Source organism: Curcuma longa, chromosome 4 (assembly GCF_044706935.1).
Source record: "Curcuma longa cultivar G26 ecotype Majalengka, Jawa Barat chromosome 4, ITB_CL_G26_1.1, whole genome shotgun sequence".
In the NCBI taxonomy this organism is placed as follows: Eukaryota; Viridiplantae; Streptophyta; class Magnoliopsida; order Zingiberales; family Zingiberaceae; genus Curcuma; species Curcuma longa.
Genome location: NC_133864.1, coordinates 8,723,513 through 8,736,850, shown reverse-complemented (window position 1 = coordinate 8,736,850; position 13,338 = coordinate 8,723,513). Strand labels below are relative to the sequence as shown.

Sequence of the window (13,338 nt, the reverse complement as noted above, 5' to 3'; positions counted from 1 at the left end):
AACCAAGCATAAAAGCCCCACCAAAATGAAAAAAAGAGAGTAAAAATCATGCAACAATTTGCCTAATGATTCCTCATTTAGAACTAAATGCTTTAAATGTAAGATATATTTTTTAATTTCTTTAATAATTGCCAAAGTGTCTTTGGAGATATTGTTATCGATTAAAAAGAATTGTGAGGGTACAAATACAACAATTGGATTTACAAGATTGGACTAATGCAAAGTGATCAAATTATTTAATATGTACATGCACTCCCACTATATTGTGAGGGTAAAATCGTTAATAAGTTAGAACCGTGGGGTCATTCTGCCGAAGCATCCCGTACATCTAACATTCCAAAGCGTTTGTTCGCTTTGAACGGACAAGATCGATTGGCAGTGAGATCCGACGGTCGGAACCTCGCTCGCTGACAGTTGACAGAATGCAACCCCGTGACGAAACGTGGCGGTCCCGCATTGGCCTCGCCGGTATCCCAGTGGTCCCGCTTACGAAATGACAGCGAGCTTGACGCAGCTTTGTCGGCACGTGCAACGCCCCCAAAAAAAATTATTTCTGAATCATTTCTACGCTACCGTTCTCGGGCCCACTCGAACGTGCGGTCAATAACGCACTAACCAAGGTGGGTAAGCGTTCGGGTTGGCTTTTCCGTGTTGCAACATTTAGCAGCTCAGAAAAGGAGGGGGCCCAATTAATTCCAAGTCGCGACAAATTTCACTACTTTATTTATTTAATTTTTTCAATTGAAAAAAAAACAGTAAGCATTTCTTTGTTTTTCTTATCGCATTATATTTTATAAAATATTTTTTTAAATCACTTATTTTTTCAAGAGCAATTTAATTAGAGAATTATTATTATTATTATTATTATTTGCATTCTATCATTTTCATGGGGAGATTGATATCTGAAGTTAGAACGCCAAACGTATCATTTGTTTGATGCATTCGATATACAAAGTTTGGTTGCTTTCACACAGTTGTGCATGGCTAAGTTTAATCATGTGGATTAGATATTAATTATGTATTATGACAACCATTATGAACTAACAGTCCTTATTAAACCTGAAAAGTTGTAATAGAAGCATATCTAACCACCCAACGTTTTGTTAGAGCAATATTATAAATTATCAGACCTAACAGTGCTCATTAACAGATAGTTCCAACATCAAACCAAACTAAAATAATAATAACCATAATAATAATAGAGATACTATCAAAGTAAGATATGATAATAGTTATTTACAACATAGATTAGGAAAACCCTTGATAACTAATCATATCATTGAAAATGACGTCTTAAAAATACTCATATGGGACAATGAATCTTAGAGGACACAAAAATTATCATAGAAAATACAATTCCATATCAAAATCATTGTAGATGTAAATCAACATAACTATATGCTTTTATCTGATGTCGCAATAAAAGAAGAAAATGGATTCAAACACATTTTTATCTGAGAACACATACTCATGTTTCTTTCCACCTGATCACTGCATTAAATAGCATCTGTAAACTGAAAGATTTTCCTTTGTATCGGTATGCTCATTGATACAGAATTAGCAATTCATAAGTTCTTTGCAGCTATGAGTATAGCTGGTACACATAAACGAAGACTTGGAAATAATAAGCAACTAGAGGAAGTAATCTCAAAGAAGATAATATACTTCGATTACTCAACCTAAAAAATATTCTCATCACAGTTGTTGCTCATCTGTAAATTATAATCCTCTTAGAATGGGGAGCAGCAAGACTTTCATAAACTTAACAGGAAAGAGTATCTGCTAAGTTGTGCAATCACAGCCAATTTGGAGGTCCAAAACATTAGGGATCTTAATAGGTTTTGCATGACTTACTGCTATAACAATAGAAGGTCAACTAAGCATTATATGAGTAATTCTTCAGTTATTATATCTGTAATAATTTGAGCAACTAAACCATCTCTTGGAAGGAAAAAAAAAAAAAATCAAAACAGCATGGCAGCAAAAGTTTCTACTCCACAAGGCTGAAAGGTGATAGGTAAAGGAAGTGTGAATAAACCAACATGGAAATTGCCCAAAAAATTGATGAATGTAAAAGACAGTCATGAATTCGTAGACAGGAAAATTGCCCCCAAAAGCTCTTAAATCAGAAAGCAGGAGAAGATAACACTAATTGAGAGCATCAGGCCAATGAGTTAGTGTTAGCCAGTCATGCCAATAGCTAGTGCACCTGTGTCAAGGCCATGCCAGAGAGCCATTGTAGCAACTTGAGGCCTTCAATACCTACTGATTTGGCTCCTAACACCTCAGAGATGAGAATTTTCTTGCATTTCATGCTTTACCTTCATTGCACTTTCCTAATTTGACTGACCCTAAACATGTTTTGTTTCCAAAATGAGCCCTTTAAGCTCAAGTGCCATTTGATTGTTTGGTTTAATTTAAAAACAAACTCCCCTCGAGAGGGATAAGGTCACATGCAGCAGGGAGGTAATGAGTCTTCTTCAAGGAAGGGAAAGTAAGAGACACCCCAGGCAAGGGTTAAAACACCCTCTCATGTGATAGTCAAAGGGTTCCTTGAAGGTGAAGTACCAAAAACACCTTAAACCCCTATGGGGGACTTAGGGGATTCATTCCCTATCCCAAAAGGACTACTACCTCTAAGAGGCTAAGAGGGTCGCAAGGAGACGAGGAAATGCACCCTACTAGAGTCTCTTCTCCCCCATATCTCTTTTGTTTCCTTGTCCAAAATGAATTACCAGCATTCTCTGAAGGGAAAGATTGAATTAGGATTAGACTGTTCAGAACTCAGAAGTACCATTATGATTATACTTCATATGTGGTACGTAAGGATACAAAAGGGCAGCCCGGTGCACGAGGCGGGGTCCGGGGAAAGGATCCATTGTACGCAGCCTTACCTTGCCTTTGGCAAGAGGCTGTTTCCAGGATTTGAACAAGATCACATGGCAGCAACTTTACCGTTGCAAGGCTTCCCTTCGTACGAAAGGATACAAGTGAAACACAAAATGAGCTTGCAATGTGAAATCATGTAAGAGTTTCAATCTTAGAAATGGTACAATTTTAATATCATGACAAAATGATAATGCATGATGCTAGTTACAAATTGAAGGCCAAGGGATGAAACAGAAAGAATATATATATATATGAAAAGAAGAGAATACAATTATATATTTTGGGGCAAAGTTTAAAATGATTCATGTCAGAATTTGGTCACGACTAGATTGGTAATAATTTTGGCATTGTATTATGCTAACATTTAGCACATTTTAGCATGCATCGAAGCAATACTGAAATGAATTTAAATAGTTTTAACGTTTAATACCCTTTCATTTTGTTTATTTACTAATAAAAATTAACTAAAACAATTAGATAGTCAATCGAATAAAATTTAATTGAATTATATCCTCTTACCATTCAACACTTTGCAGCATGTGGTAAAATATGAGTTGTACTCGCTTAATTATTTGTGACCTAGATTTTTTTAAATTCTAATAAGCTTATATAATTAGTAATTAAATTAAAAATAATTTTATTCATTTTTTACTTCAGTGCATGTCTAGATGAATTAATATAAATTTTACTCATATGATCTTCTCCTATTTAACTTATTTACTTATAAAAACAAAACTATAAGAATTAGATAAGAATTTTGGAGAAACAGGATATAAAAAATAACAATCATTATTTAAATTCATCTATGTACTGTAGAGTGCCAAGGTTTGTTGAGTGTCAACACAACACGATACCCAATAGCATGAATTGACACATAGGAGAGATTACACTGGTTGATCTATATCAAATTTTAGTAATTTACTAGAATAATACATTTTGATAGTGTCAATTTTAAGCCATGGTGGTAAGCTTAACAAAAGATTGCCAAAGGTATGTAAGTAATTTGTTTCTTTAATTGCTATGAAATTAAAAACTAAACACTACTATCAACAAAGACAAAAGAGTTTTATTGACTAAAACACTAAGCTTGAAAGCCTCAATTGCTAATGGTTACAAATGGCAAGACTTGGCCCTTGCCATGAAGATGGTTACTGAATTGGAGCAAGCATAATATCTAATATAGCCCCATAATATGGGTAGAAACTGAACTTCTTTAACCTAAAACATAAAGAGCTGTTATTTAAATCAAGTTGAAAAAATAGTTTGTTTAACCAATACAAGAGCAACCCAAATGTTTGAAACATCAACTAAAGGATCAAGAATGTGGCACATCTACTCGATTATGCTTGACTGTATCAATTATAAATACTCATTGATTGTCATTGTCCAAGTAGATATATGCATCATGGCAAGTAAAAAGGGTATAGATGAGATCACAACTATCATAAACACATAAATTCTAATATGCACAATATGAGATAATAAATATAAACACATGATATTTAGAGATCTTCCTCAAAGAGAATCACTTCTCCTTTTCGGTATATATTCCCTAGGACATCATACGAGAACAAATCTTATTCATCATTGCATGCAAGTTAACTAACACTCTCTTACCTACTCAAATGTAAATCTCAAAAAATTAAACAAACAAGTCTTCTTCAACAAAGACTTCACACCAATGGAGCTTATCACTCAAGCTCTAAAAGTTCTCATATGATCACAAACTACTAGGGATCTAGATAAGAGCCTCCTTTTATTTTACCTTTCGCTCTCGAGACATCTCTCAGCAATCAAGCCAAGTAAATAAAGAATTTATAATGCTCAGTAGTATTCTTATCTTTAGCATGCTTATAGAGGTTTTTTCATCTGGAAATATAGGCTCTTCAAGCATCAGGAAACAAAGACAACAATAGGAAGATGAAAGTTCATTAAGGCTCTTTCTGATCTAGAATTCTATATTGGAGCTGGAAGAACTGGTTCAAATCTCTCTGGAGTTTGCTAGGATGATTGGGGATTTATAGTTTAGAAGCCTGAAACTAGTCCTTAAGACCAAAACTGAAAAAAAAAAAAAAAAACTGTTTGGATCACATGTAAAACTGGTTATCATCACTTATCAACCATGTGATGGGAAGACCAGTTGACTGGCCAGCCAACATAAACTTTAGTCTCTCAACTGAATTTCAGCATAATTTGTGTCAAATTTAGACTTTGAGTTACCTAAGCCATATAAGATGGATAGCTTAGTCTAGATAAGTCAAGGATACTACAACTTAAGTTGGCAATTGATGTAGAATTTTTAGAAGTGAGAATAAAGTACTCCAGAACAATTCTAAATAAAATATTAATCCCTGATCTTGTGGTCGATGCTTCACCATGTTAAATTGGTTCGTATATGCTTTATTTGGATGGCACCAACTCTCAATCATCTCTTTTGCATCTTGATAATGGCAATTGAATGCATTATGAATATCCTTTTACAAAATTCAATGTGAGAAACAACTGATTTGATCATTTTCAAAACCTGGAAATACCTTTGATCCAACTAAAATATGTGACACATTGTGGTCAAGTGGCATGCCAAGATTATTGAATTGAACCCCAGAAAGGCACAAGGCAAATATGGACTAGAAACAACATAGCTTTCACTCCTTGAGGAATTTTCTTTAATGAAAAACAGAAGTACGGCTAAAACTAAAAAAACCTTGCATATAATGTTCTAATATTGAGGCATACTTTCAATTGGCATCATTCTCATGAATTCCGAGACCAAACAAAGGCAAAAAAATAATAAACACACATACACACTCAGTACCAAGATTGCAAACAGCCAACAAGTATTTGACCATATTTTTCTCAATTTAAATAATTGTACAAGTTTTTCCAAGTATTAGAAACTTTATCCAATTATGAATCATGAATAATTTCAGTATAAGATTGCAAGAATTATATGAAAGAAAATCACCATAACCATCCTCTTAGGGGAATGCACTAGAAAATTTGTGAAAAAGATTCAAGAAATAAGATAAGCAGGGTCTAGATTCATGGAGGAGAGAACAATTCAAACTAGTAAATTGGGGATGAACCTCTCTACTTCTGGACATAAGACTCGACCATCCTCAACCATCGATGCAGCTCCACTTTGTCCTTGTTGGCCATAAACTCGTGCAAAAACTCGGCCAGTTCATCATCCACCCCCTGTTTCTCCAAGTATGAGGTCACCCGACTCCGCAAATCCTTCTCTAAATCCCTAACAAATCACTTTACTATCTATAACCTCAAACTATAAATAGCGAAACAGAAAGGAGTATTTTTCTTTGTTAAAAAGATGAAATGTTACTTGAAATTACGACCCATGTAAGGGCGTACAGCGGCGCCCTTTCGGCGCAGAGGGAACATCATCTGGACCTCAAGGGAGTCGGGCCAAGCTGAGCAGATGAACTCGAGAACCGAGTCGGCGGGCTCGGCGCGGGCGACCTCAACTATGAGGCTGATGCGGGGGCGGCGGCCGCGTTCCATGCTCTCCACCTTGTCGAATAACGGGGCTGACGCGGGCGGTAGGGGGTCGGCGCCGTCGAACATGGTGACGTCCACCTTGACATCCTCGCCGCCGCTCTCGTTCCGGAGGCGGATCCACTGCTCCCCGGGGTGGTCCTCGATGGAGAACCACTTGAAGCGCTGCGGAAGCTGCATAACAAAAAAAAATGGAGGGGGAATATTCCGATCATACCAAAGCATCCAAAGGGGCATCAACGCAAACCGGGGGTGAGCGAGGCCAGTGAGAGATACCGGGCGCGGGGGAAGGTAGTTGGAGAGATAGGCGATTTCATTGCGAAGGATGCGAAGGAGGTTGTCGTCAAAGGCTAAGTGGAAGTCGCCGGCGCCGGCGAGGAAGGAACGTCGAGGGGAGGAAGAGGCGCCGAGACGGGAGAAGGGTTTAAGGAAGCGAGCCATGCCGTCCCGCTTTGCTCTCACAGAGCGAGCAACTGGCTTTTAATGGGCTAAAGTTCTATGTAACTCTTATTGGGCCTCCATCTCTCGCTTTGAGATGCTCCCTTGTCACTTATTGGGCCTCAATGTCAACTGAGGCCCAATAAGTGCTCACAACCAATTGTATACAGTGCAACTTCAAAATTTATTAGGTCGACAACTCTTGCTAAACACATCTAATGTGAATTCTATTCTTCGACTCTTGGATGGATCGTTGTTAAAGCCAACAATTTCAATGAATTTAATCAAGTCAAATTTGTTAGTCTAGGGTCATCTCATGACCTATAACGTAAAGATATATACCTTAACTAAAGCAAACAAATCATATGACCAAAGGCATTCGATCATAATCATCTCTAGGAATCCACCTTGACACCTTACCGCTGCACCGTGTCTACACTTTTATTAACCGTTTACATGGAGAATGTGATTTCATTCATCAACTCTTAAAATGATAAACTACATTCATCAAAAGAGAAGGAAGTTCCAAAGTGACATCTACAATATATAGTAGTCTTGTTAGCCTAGCAAAGTTGCCTAAGCCCAATCGATCATCAATTTAAACTAGTCGGCCGATCACCCTACTATGTAGGCCAATCGATCATATGTACTTGTTGAAGTAGGTTGCCCCAATTGGCACCATCCAATGGGCTTTGATTATGTCTATATGTTTGTAATTTTTAGTATAGTTGCCTTAGCTAAATGTGATGGCCAAACATAATCTATGATTAAGCCTTGCTTGGTACACTAGCTAAATGTGATGGCCAAACATAATCTATGATTAAGCCTTGTTTGGTACACTAATTATGACCACTCATTGCCCCATCCCTAAAGTCTTAGTTGGTTAGCTAGGTCTAATGGGCCAACTAACTTGCCCTAGACAAAACGTTGAGGTGCATATGACATGATAGCAAGTGTAGGGTCTATCATGGTGCTCGCAATTTATTTTTATTTTTTTTTATACCAGGTATCCAGAGCAATCTATACATGTTGCTCTTGCTACTAGTGCGATGCATGTGAAACATAAAGTGTGACCTCCAATCGAGTTTAAGTAGGATTCTAGTAGCTTGATTTTAATATTGCAGGGATCTATATGCGCGAAAAACCGATTAAACCGCATATAACGCAGCACGATCAGTGTGTTCGCGCCTCCACGGTATCCACACGAACACTGAGATGGAGAAGAACCAAACTGTGGTGCTAGCCACAAGAGGAGGTTCGGCCAAGAGAAGAAGAAGAGAAGAAGAGCAAGAGAAAGAGCATCCAACAACCCCTTCATCAAGAAGCCTCTCACCCCTTTTTATATCCCACCATGAGATATGAGGGATGAAGGGTTTTCTTGTCTTTTAGTGATCCACGAAATTAATACTTTATTAATTCTCATGCATCTCATGCATGAAGATCTTTCTCCTCTTTTAATGAAGATCATGCATCTTATGCATGATAATCTTTCTCTTCTTTTAAGGAAGATCATGCAGCCTTTTAATGATCATGCATCTCATGCATGATAACCTTTTAATCAAATTCGAATTTGGCTTGTGTGACTTGAGTCCAACTCGAGTCTCACACAATCTGAGTTGACTTGAGTCCAACTCGAATCCAACTCAATCCGAATTGACACTAAAGACTAATTTTAACAAATATAGATAGAGACAATTAAACCAAGCTTGTTGTCTCATTGTAATTAAACAAAGCTTATGGAAAATTTTCTCAACTCTTATAATGTCGACAACTTATTTGATGTGAATACATATTAATTAATACATGTAATCATAATTTTTAATTATTTAAAAGTTTAGAACCATAAGCAATTGACATCATAATCAATAATTATGACATATATAACATTTAAATAATCACCATACATTATTTAAATTTAAATACTTAAATACTTATAATTTAGAATTATGTTTTTCTCATTGGTAAAGATTATATATATATAGCATCCTCTACAGGAAACATCTAGTTGATGATGCTTTGAATTGTTCTATATATATCTATTCCCATTCCATTAGTTGGTGAGATCATTTCATTTTCTTTCTTCCAAATATCAAATTTCCATTAACACTGCAATTTTTAATTTTTAATTATTCCCTTGGATTCTAATTGCTTGTTTCAGCTCAAGTCGGCTTGTCTCTTCTGATAGAATCAAAGAGACGAAATCTGATCATGTTCCACAAATTTTGGAAAATGACAAACTGGACAAGTCATCTCTCTTCCCAATCTGACAAAAGAGGAGCCAAGGAAGATCAAATGCTGTACCTAATTAATCAGTATTAATCCTCCTTGAAGAAACTGAAGTTTCTTGGATTCTCATTGCCTTTTTCTCTCTGAGGCAAGTAATGAATGATTTTTAGAGAGTTTTGATCACTTTAATGATGTACACTTTCTCGTAGTAAAAGAAAAGAAGAGAAAGCAATCATGGTTCAGTAATTATCTCAAGGTGCATGTTTGCATGCATGAAATAATTAATTAAAATGGAGAAGAGGCATATGAAGCTGCCTGGGCTAAGTTTGGCATGGAGGCAGATGAGATGATGGAAGCTAGGAGTGAGCAAACTATCACCCAAATGGCAAATAGCTAGGGCACGCAGCCACAAAACCTAATGATCCAGAGTGGCCAAACAGACTGCCAGTGGCCAACTTGCAATTATGTTTTACACTTTACTGATTACATGAACATGATCAAAGCATCTCGATCGGTGTATTCATATGTGGACGACCAGCCACAGTTTGGCAGTTTTCCAAAGGAAGAGTCCTCTCAGTTCAGTTTTGAGCTCCAAGCAAGGAGAGAGCTGAGAGCATACCACTGGCACTGATTGGCACTTGAGCATGCAAATTAAACAGGCCAAACTCCATGTCTAAAGTTATACATCACATGGATGAAAAGTAAGAACCTTTCATAATTGGGCATCTGTGCGATCAGTCTTTTCATCCTTTAAGTACATACAGATATACCATACAATTTTTGGCATTTTAAAAACTGAAAGTTTTCTCCCTTCCACCGGTACTGTTAATTAAGAGAGACGAAGTAATTAGGAATATATATCAATGATGTTAATTCGATCTTCATCATATATATTTATATCAAATGATGTGTCCATTAATTGCTTGATAAGGTGAATCATGCAGTTTGCAGGCCATGCATGTGTTCTTGTTGCGTTATGCATCCCAGTCAGCGTCGTTTGTCTGAAGGATCGATGGATCATCACGCTGTTGACAAATTGGACATGCGACAAAAGTGATCAGCTACTGCATATCTTTTCTTCTCCTTCGCCATTTATTCCCACACGCGTGTCGATCTCCGGGACTTGCCTGGGTTTTGGATACTGCAAGAATCGTCAAGATCGATGTGAAGCCACGCTCTCTCATTTCCCATCGTGATAGCTATAGCACAATTGAGATGATATTTCATTCTTAGATCAGCAGCTTTATATTCTGTCAATATGAATTATCACCTTTCCAATTGGTTTCAATCTGTAAGAGATATGATCAAATAAAACTAGGTAATTAACATGCATACCAAATGACCTTTTATATATGTACTTGTTTAGATAATATTATATCATAAGTCTGAGATCATTTGCTGTTATTATACAATAAAATTTATATTTTATCTCAAGGACATTTAATAGTATCATTTTATGCTTTAGGATCGTCTCACTATTTTATTTGATTTATACTTTAAAGCTTTTTATTATATACTAATCACACACAAAATAATGACAATGTGAATAAAAGAATAATGTTTATTAACTTGAAGTTACAGTGATTTCTTATAAATTTAATTGTCTTTCGAGCAGTACTAACACAGTGGTTTGTTCCATAATATTTCACCTTCATATTTTCTTGACATCAATATACTTTAATTTTTTATATGAGATTGTATATTATTATTTGTTGGGATCAGTGATAGTCGCTAGAAGGGGATGAATAATGATTCTTTTTGATTTGATTGATTGATCGTTCGTACTCTCGTTTACAAAAGAGTAGTACACAACGAATATAAAGAAACAAAAATAACACAAACACAAATTAATTTTTAAGTGGTTCGAAATTCCCGATTCTTATTTCACGATCTACCGTTCTTACAATAGTACGATTATCTTTATTCTTGCCAGCTATCTTCTGGAGGTGAAGAAATAATAGCACCATTATCCTTTGGATTGCCTCTTAAACAAAATATAATAACACTCTCTTCCTAAATCCTTAAAAATCGATGTGTAAAATTCTCATTGAAGTCTTCTCTTATAGGCTTCAAGATGTGACTGTTTTTTCCTATCAATCGACTGCATGCGCAATAATTGATTGTTAAAACTTAATAATTGATTGATGAACTAAATTCTAAGGGGGTAAAGGATTTAGCATAACAATCGATTGCTAAGCTAAATCTCAAATTAGAATTTTTGCACAGTGATCCTAACAATCGATTGTTAAACCATTTCAAGCGAACAGAATGCTTCTAACGCAATTGATCAGTTCGATTGGTGATTCTTATTAATCAATTGATATTAAAAATCAAGATGATATTAGCCACTAATCAAAAGTTAATGACTATTCAACAGTCAAATCAACAATCAAATCTATACAATAGTCAACTATTGCACTACAAAAATATCCACGATTAACTGGTGACGATAAAAATGTACAAAAATATAATCAGCCCGATTGAAGACTATTTAAAAGGAGGTATATAGTTGGTTTTTTCACAATGCTTTTGGTTACGTTTCTCCTTATCTTCTCAAGCTTGATTAATCTTGACCGGAGGTCATTGCACTAGTACTATCATATTAAAAAAAAACAATATAGCATCAAAAAATTAATATCCTATCTCCAAATCCTAGGACTAAAAACATTCAATAATATGCCATCTATTATTGAAGCAATAATATTATTAGAATTTTTTATTAATTAAATATGAAATAATAAGATTAATAATAAAAGAATGATTTTATTAATATATTATACAATTACAATATAGTAATTCCCGTTAAATATGATTATCTTATATATTAAGACTGAAATTAAGAGAAGAAGAAAGGAATATACTATAATTGCATTTATTTCAAATTGAATTTTGACATGTCAATATTACAAAGAGAGAAAACAAACATTTTTATTCTTCAATACCTAACCAAGTCTTTTGGTTCAATTGTCACTCTTAGTTTTTCCACATGATCATCCATCTAAAAAAAAATTGCACTTATTAATGAGAGAATAGAATATTAATTATTTGCTTCTTTCACTACAAACATAGACGCAGCCACATGCATATTAGACCCGTGCTATAATAATCTTTTTTAATTATTATTAATTTCTATATAGATTTTATTAAGTATTGGATATTTTTTATAAAATAAATAAATCGAATCATCAAACAACTGATTTAAAATCAGATTGGGATTGAATAAAATCCATGGAGTAGATATGAAGATAAAAAATATGTTGGTCTAATTAAACTAGATTTAATTTAGTTTTGATTTGGTCAAGTTACTAAATCAAATCTAATTGAATTAAACTGATTCAATCGATTAAAAATAAATTATAAAATTTTTGAGAAAACTTAATCATTCTTTTTTTTATTCTTTTACATGTACATAGCCTTGCTAAATTCAACACGTGTTTGCTTCTTATTCTTCTTCTTTTGATTTTCCCAATAATAGCTTAGCTAATTTTCTCTTTTTCTTCTCCAATAACAATTCTCTTTTATTCTTGCTCGAGCAACAATTATCCTTCTTTTCTTCCTTTTATTGTTTTCCAATAGACTAATAGCAATCTTAGCCCTTCTTCCTCTCCAACAAGAATAATTCTTATTTTACCTAGTCATCAGATTTAGTCAAGATTGTCGAAAAAAATAGTAAGACTCTTCCATTCTCTTTTCATTGTATTTTTGTAGTTGTTTTGTTGAAGAGCATATTGTAATGTAATGATTTATTATTATTATATATATAATTTATTATATTTTTGATAATAACATAAAGAGGAGCTTTGACATAGCGATAAAGTTGCTATTATGTTATTTAGAGATAAAGTTGCTATTATGTTATTTAGAGGTCATTGCTTCAGGTGTCAAAAATAATCTTTGCAGGATAAGATTGTAGAACTTTATGCACCAAGCTATGACATTAAGTTTGGCTTCCATTCAATAATATTTTATTATATTTTAAAAAGATAAAAAATATAATAACATAGAGTTTATTAGGAAGAATAAATTATGTCATTAACATATAAAAAGAGTTGTTAAATTCTATGGATTGAAATCAATGATTTAACAGTTAATATAATTATAATTTTTAACATGCATGCTGTCAGAACAAATTCTTTTTTCTTAAATCCTAAACTTCTTTTTCTCTAAATCCTAAATCACTTCGCCTTACAAATTTTAAACCATTCTTTTTTTCCTAAACCCTAGCTTGACCATTTTTTCAACTTAGTCTTATGCAATAACCTATACAACAAA

At 34.5% G+C, this 13,338-nt stretch overlaps 1 protein-coding gene across 1 annotated transcript; it reads right to left on the bottom strand.

The window, feature by feature from the left end:
- Positions 1-5,772: 5,772 nt before the first annotated feature.
- Positions 5,773-6,843, bottom strand: LOC141828589 (uncharacterized protein At2g39795, mitochondrial-like). Its single transcript, XM_074716040.1, has 3 exons — positions 6,679-6,843; positions 6,230-6,576; positions 5,773-6,139 (listed from the first exon to the last, which is right to left on the bottom strand). Exons 1-3 carry the CDS (start codon positions 6,841-6,843, stop codon positions 5,980-5,982), a joined length of 672 nt encoding a protein of 223 aa, XP_074572141.1. The 3' UTR covers positions 5,773-5,979.
- Positions 6,844-13,338: the final 6,495 nt, after the last annotated feature.

Coding starts and splice junctions, on each gene's coding strand:
- LOC141828589 (XM_074716040.1), bottom strand. CDS start 6,843: ATGGCTCGCTTCCTTAAACCCTTCTCCCGTCTCGGCGCCTCTTCCTCC. Junction 6,577..6,678: donor ACTACCTTCCCCCGCGCCCG/GTATCTCTCACT, acceptor TTTGTTATGCAG/CTTCCGCAGCGCTTCAAGTG. Junction 6,140..6,229: donor TACATGGGTCGTAATTTCAA/GTAACATTTCAT, acceptor GTGATTTGTTAG/GGATTTAGAGAAGGATTTGC.